Source organism: Chinchilla lanigera, unplaced genomic scaffold (genome assembly GCF_000276665.1).
Source record: "Chinchilla lanigera isolate Chin_1 unplaced genomic scaffold, ChiLan1.0 scaffold00039, whole genome shotgun sequence".
In the NCBI taxonomy this organism is placed as follows: domain Eukaryota; kingdom Metazoa; phylum Chordata; class Mammalia; order Rodentia; family Chinchillidae; genus Chinchilla; species Chinchilla lanigera.
The window spans coordinates 1,997,271-2,011,010 of record NW_004955440.1 but is presented as its reverse complement, the minus strand read 5'-3'; the positions used below and the strand labels follow the sequence as shown (position 1 = coordinate 2,011,010).

General features: G+C 51.9%; 2 protein-coding genes across 6 annotated transcripts in view; one reads left to right on the top strand and one right to left on the bottom strand.

The window, feature by feature from the left end:
* Tmem163 (transmembrane protein 163) overlaps positions 1 to 4,859 on the top strand; it is a gene marked incomplete at its 5' end in the record, with an annotated part of 234,058 nt that extends 229,199 nt beyond the window's left edge. Inside the window, 2 exon segments of the mRNA XM_013517466.1 lie at positions 2,391 to 2,532; positions 3,854 to 4,859. Coding sequence (XP_013372920.1) covers positions 2,391 to 2,532; positions 3,854 to 3,914 — 203 coding nt within the window.
* Positions 4,860 to 6,172: 1,313 nt separating this feature from the next.
* The window catches only part of Mgat5 (mannosyl (alpha-1,6-)-glycoprotein beta-1,6-N-acetyl-glucosaminyltransferase), a 299,821-nt gene continuing 292,253 nt past the window's right edge, over positions 6,173 to 13,740 (bottom strand). For all 5 annotated transcript variants that reach the window (XM_005390737.2, XM_005390738.2, XM_005390739.2 and 2 more), the window contains one exon: positions 6,173 to 11,928. In XM_005390737.2, coding sequence (XP_005390794.1) covers positions 11,730 to 11,928 — 199 coding nt within the window. In that variant the 3' untranslated portion in view covers positions 6,173 to 11,729. The remainder of the gene's footprint in view (positions 11,929 to 13,740) is intronic.

Here is a 13,740-nt window from a genome sequence, read left to right as displayed (position 1 = left end):
AAAGAAAATGGCCCAAATAGCAATGTCAGGTGGAGAAGAGACATTGGGGAAAATGAAGGAGTGGTGGGGATGAGGCGTGGGGTGTGAGGAGGCAGAAAGCGCTTTAGGGCTCAGGCCCAAGGTGGAGGGTCCTGTGAAGTTCCAAGGCCATTTGGGGCGGGGCAGGAGGGGCTGGTGCAGCAGCGTGAAGAATTTCAGTGGGAGTGGGAACAGTGATAGGACTTTTCTACTGGGGGTTTGGGTTGTCCATTTTCAGAAGGTCATGCTGGCACTCTGGCTGCTGTCGGGGCATAGGTTGGAGGCTGCCGGGGAAGCTGGTGAAGACACTGGGAACGGGTGTAAGTGAATTCTGGGTGGCTTGTATGGGTTGGGCCAGTGGGGCTGTTGAGAAGCGAGTGATGAGACTGATTTGTGACCATGGCAGGTGGCAAGGGTTACTGACAGACTGCATTGTGGGTGTGAGAGAAGCCGAGGGGGTCAGAGGTTTGGGTGACTGGAGGGTGAGGGGTTTAGTGGCAGGGGACAACTCGGCTTTGTGCACTTTCCACATGTGAGTCAGGGCGTGTTCCATATGTGAGGAGACAGGTCAGGATAAAGCACAGGCATTTGCGAGACACTGGCTCACTGGGAGGAGCGTGTGCATAGAGGGGCGCTTGGGAGGGCTGAGCCCAGGCCACCAGGATGATGTGGAGGGGCAGCCAGCAAAGGGCGCTGGGGAGGAATTGCTGGAGAGGAAGGAGGAATGCCAGGAGTGAGCAAGGCTGGAGTCCCTAGGAAGGAGGAGAACCACACATGCACGTGACACAGTCGCGGATGAGCCCAGGAAGGGTTTAGCGGAGGGGGAACCTGAGCAGAATGGGCAGAATGAAGGCGAAGACAGCTTGGGAGGACAACTCTTCAGAGGGCTCTGTGTGGGACAACAGTGTATGGGGGTTGTGGAGGGGAAGGCAGGGTCAAGGAAGGGCTTGCACTGTATGGATGGTAATGTAGGGTATGTCCTAGAGGGGAAGGTCTGGGAAAGAGGGAGGTGGGTGGGTTTGCAGAGGTTGTCTCTTACGTGAACACAGAAGACCAGAGAGGTTGCCAATGACTAGTGGCTTTGGTGCTGACATGATGAAATATTCTTGTCCAAACTTGGAGCGGAGGGGGTGAGGGTAAGTCCATGACCAAGTGTCACAGGCCTGGCTGTGAGATGCCCTTGCAGGCCTTGGGTTCATCCTGTGCTTGTTAGTGGGGAGAGGCCTATAGGGTCCCGTCCTTGGGGCTGCTGAGCCTGGTTCTGAGCCTGGCTTTGCTTATGTCATTCCTACTCTTCACTCAGATGCTCGCTTGGGAGTACAAACTGGAGCACGTGTTTTAGGGTGATTTCCATATTCTTGCTTTTAGCCAGAGTAGGCTTTTGAATTCAGCCAGAACCTGGCACTGTTACACAGAGCGAGTTGACCCCAGAATGAGGTATTGAGAGGTGACTGGCCCTGTGTGGACACGGAGGTCCTCTTGGGGGACCCCACGATGCTGAAGCAAGGGACAATGTTTGACTCACATTGCAGGGAGACCCCAATGCCATTCCCTTCCCATGTGGCCCTTGAAACTCACAGGTGAAACACAAGTGTGATGTGTAAGCTGTGGGAGCCAGAGGACATGACAGGTGAAAGGAGATGGTGATCAATATATATTAGCTCTACTTCTGCTTTTATTGCTGTTTTTCCAGCAGTGGAGCTAAATTAAAACTGTGCACTGCTTTTCTGGAGCAAGGGGGAAAATCCTTAGTAGAGGAAAGCACAGAGGGAATGGGCACAGGGCCCGGTGGAACCCCAGCCCGGCTCCTCTCCAGCTAACCTGGTTAATTTAGTTAACCTCCCTGTGTGCAGCTTAGTTTTTCTATCGGAACAATGAGGATGGTGATCTGCTGTCTAGCATTGAGAAGGTCGATGTGCAACTAAAACACCCAGTTTGGGAGCTGGCCCAGCAGACATTCAGTAGATTTACATCACCAAGGACTTGAATGTCCACTGTATGCCAGGCACTATTGTGGGCTCTGGGGCTTTAACAAGAAACCAAGCTCCTGCTCCTCATCAGCTTTGCATTTTAGGGAGGCAGAAGGAAGACCAACAATGAACCGCACACACACACTCTGTCACTCGGGAACAAGGACTTGGAAAAGAAATACAGCAGTGAAGAGATGGAGATGGATGGGGGGGTGATGGCTGCCTAGGGAGGCCCCTGGTGACATTGAGACCGAGGCTGACGAGCCATGTACGTGCCTCGGGTTGTGGTTATCATGGACCAGGAGTCTTCCAGACCCCTTTCTCTGGCACATGCTCCAGAACACGGAGGCTAATAAAGATGGCCTGGCCCTGCCAGCTGGCATCTCTCTGCTTTTTCCGCAGGCTTTAACTCCCTCGTGGGCGGTGTGATGGGCTTCTCCATTCTCCTGAGCGCGGAAGTGTTCAAGCACAACTCGGCGGTCTGGTACCTGGACGGCAGCATCGGGGTGCTGATTGGCCTCACCATATTTGCCTACGGGGTCAAGTATGTTCCTGCTTTTATCTTTGCTTTGCTGGTGGCCAGGAGTGCTGCTCTTTCTGCCACCTCCTCTAGCTAGAAAATGACATCAGGATCCTCAGAGTCCTATCTTGTTCCTGTGCCCCTATTTTTTTTGGGTACCGGGAATCGAACTCAGGACCTCATGCTTGCCAGGCAGGCGCTGTGCCGCTGAGCTATATCCTCGGCCCTCCTGTCCCTTTCTGTCTATGCCTAATCTATGTCAGATGACTGCAGACCACCTCCCCTGGCTGCAGCGAGGCTCATTTGTCCTTGTAGCTGTCTCATAAGTTAGGCAGACTCTTGTGGCACAAAAGCCTTAAGCCTCTCATCAAAAGGGATTCTTTTATTTTTGCCTGATGTCTTCACACCAAGTGGTCCTCCCTTTAGCCACTCTGACCTGGACAAGCGTCCTCCTCTTTCTGCACACTGGCTGTTCCCATGATGTCTCTGGCTAGCAAGCATCTCTGTATGGCTTCCTCACTCTGAAGCTCCTCTTGCCACATGTGGGTGATTCTATAGGTAGGAAGGGCAAGCAGTTCCATGGGACAAGAAGCTGGACCCTGACTTTATGTTACAATGTTTCCAATTTTCCACTACTATGGTTCTATACTCAAAGCCAGGGACAGTTACAAGTTGGTGAGGATGCGGAGCGATTAGAACCGCTCCAGTGCTGGTGGGAACGAACGTGGTGCTTCTGCTTTGAAAAAGAACTTGGCGGTTCCTCAGATGTGAAATATGGAGGCACCATTGGGTGCAGCAGTTCTGCTCCTTGGCATGTAACCCATGCCTGAGCTCGCCCATCAGCGTTCACAGCAGGCCAAGCAGTAACCTTCTCTTGGCCGATGAGTGGGTAAATGTAGGTGTATACAGTGGGCTTGCTCGGCCATCAAAAGGAGCTAGGTACCCATGCACACTGCAGTGTGGATGAACCTCAAACATTATGCCAGGCGGGAGAAAACACATAAAGGTGCCCACATATTCTAAGATCGCCTTTGTATGGAATATCCAGTATAGGCAGCTCCTTAGAGACAAAAGGTAGATTCTTGGTTGCTGGGGTAGCAGGTGTGGAGGGGAGAATGGAGACTCACTGCCAGTGGGCAGGGGTTGTCTTTATGGGATGACAAAATGTTCTTGAATTAGGGTAGTGGGGATCATTACACAAAAGCCTGACTGAACTGTATGCTACTTTAAAGGGTGTTTTAGAGCCGGTGCATGATGAAATGTTAAGTTTCCTCGCGCTTCTTTGAGCCCCAGAGGCACAGAGGGTCCGGTGTGGAGGTGACCATCTCTGTCTTCCTCTCTGCAGGCTCCTCATCGACATGGTGCCAAGGGTAAGGCAGACGCGTCACTACGAGATGTTTGAATGAAGGTGACCAAGGGGCCAGCATGGTCCCCATCTGCATGAAGATTGTCAAAGTGACCAGAGGTTTCCATGTAGGCGGACGGTGCCAACATTTAACTGAACATCCAGTTTCTTTTTTGGAAGTTTTCTTTCATACAGTTTGTCATCACGGGCCAAGGTCTGCCCAGGCGTGGATCTGCCCCACATCCGTCACATACACTACGACAATGCTCAGAGAAGGGGACCCGCTCCCCCATCTGGAGCCGGAACTGACGTTTTCTATATTGTGGAGTAAAGGCGTTCTTGTGGGTTGGGAAAGAGCCCATCCGTGGTGCTCTGAGTCTGAAATGGATAGCAACTGACAGCCCTCCTCTCTGTAAGTGTGTGTGGCCCCCGCCACCACCTAGTTCCAAAGTCTCTCCTGGCAGATTTTAAGGGAAGACCATGCCCTTTTGTCACTCATCCCTATACAAAGCCCAAACCATCAGTGTTTCCTTCCTGATTTCTATCAATATACTTCATTAGTTTCATACTGTTTTACTAATCCTAAACCTAAACAGATTTGTTCAAAAGGAGACCATTCTATTTTTTAAAGTACTTAGTGATACACACGAGCTTTGCATGGACGAGCTAAATAAGCACATAACCCTTTCTCATATGTCCAGAACTTGCACATCCATGTAAAAACAGGATCCATTTTTGAGAGATATGAAACTACAGTTTATTTGTAATAAATGATATAATCCGTATATGCATATATCTATATGCTGTGGTAAGTGGTAATGGTACATTACAGTCTGTGAGATGGTTTACTCCTCTGTAAGGAACGAGACGTTCTCACTGATGTCACGTTAGGTGTAGATTCCGTAGACATGTCCTCCTGCCCTGCAACGTTCTGTACCTCTCACAGTGCTGCCTGCCCGGGCAGCAGTGTCTGGACAATAAAGACCTTTACCTGTTTTGTATGGTATGGGGAGGTCATCTTTTGAGGGATGTCACGGTGCGGCGGCAACACATGGCCTGATGTCTTTACCGTCCTTGTCATGGCCAGGTCCTCCATGACAGGTGCAGGATAACTTGGAAGGGGTTGCTTGTGCCTGGGGGTGGGGGTGGAAGCCAAGATGCCGGACTGTGGAAATGGGCCTCTCGGTCTCAGTAGCTCCCGCTGACACATTTATTAGGGGGAGCTGGAGGCCGTGGGAGGCCGACCTTGCCTGGAACAGGGAGGTGGTCACACTCTCTGCCCTACCCATCTCCAGCTGGCTATGGGAAGCACAGCTTGGGCATCCCTGAGATCCAAGAATGCTTTCTGGGAGCCAACAGGATGCCCCAAGTGCGAAATCTCACATCTGATGTCATGTGATAGATGTCACAACACAGGTGCAACTAAAGATACTGTGCATAGGTACGGTGGAACGTTTACGTGAGACAGATGCTGTGTGTAGCCATGTCAGACTACGTGTATACGTATACTGAAACAAATCCAGATAGCTCATGCATATGCAAACATTGCACAATCCAAACTTGTCCTAGGCAGGTCAGTGAGCACAGTCTATACTGTTACTCAAAGTCAAGGATGCTTTCAGTGTGGCTACTCCAGCGAGCCTTCCATGAGATAGTAACATGCTGCACATGCGCAGAGAAGGCTGAATGTTTGGGTTTCTTTTCTGCAGGGTTTCTCGCTATATTTAATATACATTGTACAGGAGCGGGGGCACAACCATGAAGTAACTTCCCCCAGAGGCACTCGGCATTTCTCGGTCGCCTTTTTTAGAACTTTTGTCTCACCAAACATGTTATGTGAACTTCGTGGCCCATCTGTGGTGGGCAGCCCCCAGGAAGTCCTCTGGGGCTGAGGGTCAAGCCACAGCAGCTGCAGGTTCTTGTAAATGCTTTTTCTTTCCCCAGGGAGAGACTGTTCCAGGTCTAACGGGTTCTGGTGTTCTGTTAGCCTTCTTAGGGCCATGATACCAGCCTGTTCTTAAAGATTTTTTAAATGTTTGCTGCAGGCAGTATCTCAAAAAAAAAAAAAGTCTAGCATCTCACTTTCTAATTCAGCTTCCAACCACCTGCACAAAGGGCAGGGAGCGCTCTGAATGGCGCATTGGTGCATGTAAGGTAGGGGATAAAACGCTCGGTAGTAAAACCTCTCCTCCCCTCTCCTTAACTTCACTGTCTGATCCGCTTTCTCAAGTGTGTTGTCAAAGCATGAGATGCAGCTGGGCCGCAGCCCCGCTCTGTTCTGCCGGTGACGCTGAACTCAGCCAGCCGCCCAAAAATCACTTCCGCCTGTCACACAGAAAAGTTTATTGAAAAATAAAGTTCTCCCTAGTTTTCTCTACAACAGTGGAAAACAAAGCAGTGCTCTCTATGCCAGTACAGTACATGTGGACAGCGACACCTTATTGGCAGAATCCCGCAGGACCGAACCCCAGACGTAAACAGTAGAAAACGGCTGTACCAGGATTTGTTTTGAAGACACAGACACAGAAGGCTATTAACAACGTCAAGACCGTAACGGCAGTTCCAGCAGAAGGGACATCACCACCTCCTTTGGCATCAACTGTTCCTCTATCGTCTCGTGAACACCCTGGCAGGTCAGTGAGCAGGATGTGCTGCATCTGCTCCATCTCAGCGCCGGGGGATGTGACGGGGCCATCCCGAGACCCTGACCTGCTGCCCCCGGTCACCCCCATGCTCTGTGTGCCCGCTGCCCTGCCCGCTTCACAGACACTGTTCCTGACCACCGGACAAGCATGGACTTCCCCACTGTGGGTCAGGGTTGGGGGGCAGCCTCAAGGCAGCACAAAATCTGGAGCACAGAGTGAGGGTCTGAAGGTGAATTCTGATCATTACATCCATAGCATTCTAAGACTGCTGATCAGCTGAAGAGAAACCAAAGGAATCTGAAAAAGACACCGGACTCCAAAAGCTCCCCATGGCCCACAACCACCATCTGGCCAGAGCTGTGCCAGCCTGGGGCAGGGGATAAAACTTTAAATCCACTAGCAAAGTATGGGAGGCTGAATCCCAGTAGGACAGACAGCAGACTGATATTTAAGTGATTTGTGAAAGCACAGGCCCACAAGCATTCTCTGGGAGCTGTTCTGAAAGAGGCCCAAATCCCTGTCTGGGGGCCTTGATTGGTTCTCCTAGGGAGGTGGGACCAAGAAATGGAAATTTTTTTTTTTTTTGTACTGGGGATTGTGCCCAGACCTTTGTGCTGAGCTACCTCCCTAGACCATTTTATTTTGACAGGATATTGCTAAATTCCTGCCTCACCCTCCCAGAGGTTTTTGTAACTAACCTTTAGATGATAGACTAGGAGAGGTAACCAGCCTGTAAAAGCCCACTCTGGCCAGCAGGGGGCAGTAAAGGAATTTCCTAAGGGAATGTTTAAATTCAAGCGGTCCTTCCTCCTCTCTTAAGGAACACAGAAAACCCTCTGTGATCGCACAGCAAAAGAATACAGTTAACTTTAATTCTCGGGGTGCAGTCTGTCAAAGGACTTTTAATTTCAAGCTTAAAAAGTTCATCAAACCAAAGCCCTGGAATGTTCCAGAAGATATCACGGGGTAAGGTTCAGTGAGTGGCCAAACATCACCTTTACACTTTTCATCTCCAGTTAGCAAATACTTGCAGCCTTGTTTCATTGGGGGCCGAAGTCGGCCCATTTTCAAATGACTCAGTGCATCCAGGAATACAGTGAAATTTCAACTAGCAGGCTAGATGCCGAACTTGAACACTCTAAACCAGTAATTCCTACAACATTCATCAACTTGGGATACTATTTCCATGTAGGTATTACTTCTGAGTAACAGGGAATGAGCTCAGCTCAGCTCTGTATTTCTCAGGTTTTATGAAATGCTAATAATAACAATATTTAACGTTTACTAGGGCTTACTATGCGCCAGGCACTGTACTAAACACGGACTCCTCACAAAATCGTTAAGTGCTAGGAAAGCTAGGGTAATTTCTTTTCCAGTATCCAGGACTATACAGCTAGTTTGGTCTTTTGCTATAGGTGAAAACTTGATGTTCCACTTGGTGAAGCCAACAGGAATGAAAAGGAACTTATGCTCAGCTTTACAAAATTGCCGGTTCCTAAATGAGTATTAATCTACTTAAATCCACCCATCTAGTCACATGAAGATGCTTTGTGGCCCTACAGGGATAGATGAGATTAGAATAAAGCCAATATGGAAATTAAAACATTTTCAAATAAATAAAACAATCCAGGCTTGGGCTAGGGACACAACTGAGCCCGTCGTTAACAAAATAGACTTTAAAAAAAAAAAAAAATCAAGAATCTATGGGCCCGGGAGAGGGAAGCAGTGTCTAATTCTGTACACAATCTAGGTAATCCACCTTGGTCTGGTCTGAAAAGCGCACACTCGTTATACACACTCATTTCTCTAGTCCAACCCGGCCCACCGTCATGGTCCCTTGGTAGTGTGGTGCCACTACCAAGGGGGAAGCTGGTTATGTTTACTAAGCCCTGCACTTATCCAGCAAACTCAAAAAGAGAGGGCCCAGGTCCTTTCTCCTTCATGCTGTTAACCAGTTGGAGTATTTCTGGCCATTCCTTGGAAACTTCAGTGCAGCTCCTGGCGTGGGGCTGACCTTCTGCCTTTGCTGCGCCTCAGCCAGTGCGGGCGGCAGGGAGCTCAGTCAGCGTCATGGCAGCCAGCAACCCCAGGACAGACCCAAAGGGACGGCCCCCCTGGAGGATACCAGCCCTTTCCTTGGCATCCTCATGGCTTGGAGTCCTCCTCCGGGAGTGAATGTGTGCACACCAGTGCGGCGGTCTTGGGGCCTGAACATCTGCCCTCACCCGAGTACCTGTCCGGCAGGAGCAGCCTACTATCACCCTGCAACAGCACCCAGCTTCCAGAAACCACTCCCAAAGCAAAGTGAAAAGGCACATCAGGAAAATAAATACCACCAAAGAAACAGACTCGACTATTTCCGAACACACAGCAAACACTGAAAGCGAACCGTGATAAGCAGTGACAAAAACAAAAAGCAAAAACGCAGAGCATCCCAATTTGTACATGTGCAAATCAGATTGCATACATGAAATCAATGAGGTTGTTTACTGGCATTCAAAGAAGGGCTTGCCCTTTCAGGAGTTTCCACTCCATGAAAGTACTTACCTCACAAAGGAAAGCTTTCTCTTTCTTAATAAATTAGATAAAATTTTTTCCCCTCAAGATGAAGATCACAATAGGAAAGATAATCCAAAGGACAAGGTAGGCTGTGATTATAGCATAGGAAAACAGTGATCCTAGTTCGGATTTCTCTCCCTGTGGAATAGTCATCAAATACAAATTGACTTAGGTTTCTATAAAAATCAGAAATAGCAAAACTGCTGCAGGCTTCCGGCCCACACTGGCGAGGCACCTTCCTCTTTTTTCCACTCGGGGAAGGTGGGATCCTTCTCCCCTCTTCCCTATGGAGGGTCCCTGACCAAACCTGGCCAGGGCCCGAGCAAGCCTGGGAGCTGGTGCACATCCACCACTTCTACTGATAATGCCTTTGACAGCGGAAGCATGGGCTGGTGTGGCCTCCGCAGCAGGTCTCTTGTTCACTTACAGCTAAGGCAGGGGGAAGGAAGAGGAATTAGTCAATGGGAGAAAGTGCTCTTCCGAGCTGCCTGACCTTGGGGTCTTGACTTGGAGGAACAGGAAGGCGCAGAGGCCCTAAGCTCGGCAGCAGCCAGCGAACGATCCATGCAGTTTCAGCTTCCGCAGGCAGGGCTAACAATACCGGGTTTCCCCGCTTCCTCAATTCCTGTGCTTGTTTAAACAATGGGTTAACAGGCAGCACCTGGGGAATCAAGTCTTGGCTCGAGTCCTCCCCCTGCTGGTCAAATGTGTGCATCGGCAGCTTGTGAAGTTAAGAGAAAGAGACCAGCAGGGGGCGGAGCTGGCCAGGAATTGCGGGTCTGGGAACTCAAAGGCAGAATAGGGGCGCAGACAAGAGGCCGGCTCGCAGGGGAAAAGCCCTTCCTTACAGTGAGGCTGCCCGTTCTCTGCCCTCCTACGGTAGAAACTGCCCTGGCAAAGTTGAAAGAAAGGAACACACACACTTTTCCTCCGTTCTTCCGCCCTTGCTGAGTCTGGGTACAGGCTGTTCGCAGCCGGATCCTGAGACACCCCCACCCCAGTCAGTGTTCAGGGAAGAGGTCCCCCTGTCCGATGTACTCAGGGAGTATGGTGGGGGGGGCACCCTGGCTGCTGCTCCCCAGCCCCCTCCACTCTCTAGGATGGACGTGCAATTCAAACTCACGAGCAGGGACCCGGGGCGGGGGTTACAAGGCCGTGCGCTTGCTATTACAGTATTTATGCACTAGGTAGAAACCAAGAAGCACCCAGGCGGATCTAACTTCCCAGCCTCGCTGGACCTCACAAAACTGAATTTTCCTTCCCTCGCTCCTGACGCAGGACTACCTAGTCATTAGCTCTGCCCAGCACACCCGCTCCCCACCCCCAACAGCCAGAGTGCTGGGGACCCATGGCGCAGGCCTGGCGCAGTGCTGCGCAGCCGCGGCACCCCACCCGGCAGCCAGGGCCCCAGCTCCAGCCTGGAGGAAGGCGGGCTTGCTGTCATGGGCACGGAAGCCTTGGGCTTCGCAGGAAGCTCCCCAACTTGCGCCGGGCTCCGAGACACGGAGCACTGAGCCCCACAGGTCTGCGCGTCCCTCTTAGAGGAAAGCCAGCGTCATCCCTCTTGGGCGCAGCCAGGACCACACAGCATCCACATCTGCCCCTGCGGACGTCACGTTCACCAAGACCCCCACTGCCTGACTTGGGGGACATCACAGCCCATCTGTCAGGGGCCCAGCTCTGGCTGGGCCACTAACTAATGCTGTAGACTGATTTACTTTTGTCCACATCTCAGCTCCTCGCGGACTACAGCATCAGCCCTCCAAGTCCAAAGGCAGCGGAGTGCCACACCTTCCACCTTACAGGGGCCTGGGAGGGAGAGGACATTCACCACCAACCAGCAAACAGAAATGCTACAGCCTTGCATTTCTTTCCTAAAGAATTCCAACCAGAATTTAGGGCTAAGTTTGGCGGGGGGCGGGGAACACATAGGGAAACAGCCCTGTCTTTTGTCTCTGGCTGGGCTCCTGGCGCGCAGGGGTACTAAGCACCCTCCCAGGCCTCACTTATCTTCCAGCTGCCGCGTGCCAAGGCTCTGCGACAATACTCAGGACAATGTGGCTGTTTTCAGAGCAACATTTTTTTTTGCCCTGCCACCGCTAGAAGCCATGCCCGCCAGCTGCCTCCAGAAAGCCATCAGCCCTCCTGCACCCCACCCGAAGCACATGGAATAGTACTGTGAAAGTGAACTATTAACCGTGGGAAGCAGAGGAAGAGACCTGTGACTGATCCCTCTCCTCCCGCCCAAGTCCCCCCTCCCAAATAAATAAATTAATGGGTTTAGGAATGTTCGCAGTCAAAGTTCTGTCCAATTAGCTCAACTCCTCCTCTTGTTCCGTTTTACATGAATCTTGAGACGTTCCGTTTCTCTCTCTCTTTTTCACCCGGAGCAGCTGCATTGACAGTCTCTCTGCAGTTGCTCCACACAAAGTAGAAATGCTGCTTGCTGTACCGGGGAGAAGCCGGGCTCCTGGCCTGACATCTGCTCTCATCTTGTTTTGGTGACAACTCCGCTGGGATGTGCTGCCTGCAGCGGGAGAAGTACCAAACAAAACCCCCTACCAAAAAGTTTGGGCTCTCGCCAGAGTCCCCAAATGATGTCTGCCCCCTGGCCCTGCCCGACAGAGCTGCTGTCTGCCCCAGCACAGTGTGAGCTGGGCCGAGCCGGGCTGCTATAGGCAGTCTTTACAGAGGGCCACCTGGCCCTTGATGTAGTCCCGGCAGGGGCAGATCCTCTGGTGCCTGGGGTGGGCGCCTGCGCAGCTGAAGAGCAGGAGGTCCCCTTGGAACACACAGTGCTTGCTCTGGGGCTCGATGGAGGGCACGAGGATGTCCTTGGCCCGCTCTGAGCTCTGGCAGATCACCTCGTACCTGGAGAGGAAGAGAAAGGCACACTGGTTGGAGAAGCAGGGGACAGAACTTGTCGTCAGCGCTGGCCCTGCTGGTCCACCTGCTGGGGGCGGAGCATGTTCAGGATTCCTGCTTCAAAAATGAGACGGCAACGGTGTCACCCTCTGACCCCGTGATTCTTCATTTCAGGAACGCTGGCTGTGGAAAGGCTTGCGTGGCCTGATTTTCTCTTCTGTAAAATGGAGATAAATAATCCCTGTGTGCAGGCAGTAAATGAATGATTCTAGAGCACTGGGCAGTCTAGTTCTGAGTCAGTGGTCCACAAGTGGTCACTATCATTATTAGTATGATCACCGCCACTGTCCAGTACCTGGCAGGCATGGGGTGCTTACACCACCTTCCTCCCCTGCAGACAGTGAATATACACGCACATCAAAGCATGTCCATTCTGCTGTGTTCACCAAAGGTCCACTTCCTACTGTGCAGGAAGAGATCAGGACAGATATTTAAGGCTTCCCACTGCCTCTGGGAAGTCTGGGGCTGGGTTAGGAGAAGCACCACACTCTCCTTTACTCCTGCAGCTCTCGTGTTCCTCCAGCCCACCAGCCGCCGGGCCTGCCTCTTCTCCCAAACGGCAACCCCTGTGGCACATCCGCAGTGCCTCTGGAACTCAGCAGCCCTGGGGGCTGTGGCTGCTGCTGCCCTGCTGGTGTCTGTTAGTCGGGCACTGAGGCCTGGGTGGGAGTGTGGTGCCCTCTTGTGCCTGTAGTCTCCAGGGCAGCTCTATCCCATCCCTAAATACTCTCACAGCCGTCTTGTACCAGCTGGGAGATGGTGGTGCCCCGGGGGGTTAAGGCCACAGGCCAAAAAGGGAAAAGGCTGGATGCAGGAATTTCATGGATTTTCTACAAGGGAAAAGGAGCCAGAGACTTGGGGCTACTAGGCCCTTCTCAGGGAACCCAGACTGGGCAACAAAAGGAAAGTGGTATCTGGAGCTCAATCTGGCATGAACAGTTTACATGTGGATCGTGGCCTTGGGACACAGGGCATGCTTATGCTATTTAGGTATGCGAGTGACTTACAGAGGCTGCCATCCTTAACTTGACCATCTGTGTGGCACTGGCCCGACACTGTTAACCAGGAGCCTGGACATCTCTGCTGCTACTATCACACCCACGGTGGGAGCAGAGCTGCTGGGAACCGTGCAAAGACCCCCTGCTCCTTCCCTGGGTGCCTTGGGCTTGGGCTCCAGGGCACAGTGGCTGGTGCAGGAGTGCATGCTGTAATCCCCTGTCTAGGAGCACATCCCAAACAGGGCTGTGGCAGCAGGAGCCAGCAGCATGGGCAGAGGCCCTTGCCCGGGCTTCTAGTGCAGACCCCGGGCCACAGTGCGGAACGTGCCACAAGGCAGCTCCCCAAAGGCCCCTTGACGTGAAGCTGTGGGAATGTACAGTTCTAGCCGCTCCCTAGTGCCACCCATCCCCTGGCCTGAGCACCTTCCAGGCCCCCACAGAGCTCTTCCGCTCTGACTGTAAGCAGGTGCCTGTCCCAGAGACTTGGAGCTCCCAAGACCCTTCGAGAAGCAGGGATGGAAGCAGGATTGTCCTACTGCTGCGCCTGCCTGGAGCGTCTTCCTTCCCTCAAAGATGCACTCACACTGCATGACCACTCCGATTCCAGGCTGTCTGCCTTCACAGATGCCAAAGCATTTACCATCTAAATTTCACTGCTCAAATCCCCGTCTCAAAGAGCAAGCCCAGTGGCCAGTGTAGACGCCCTCTCACTCCGGGTTATGTCCTCATAAACCTGTCCTAAAGCGGAAATACCGTAAGT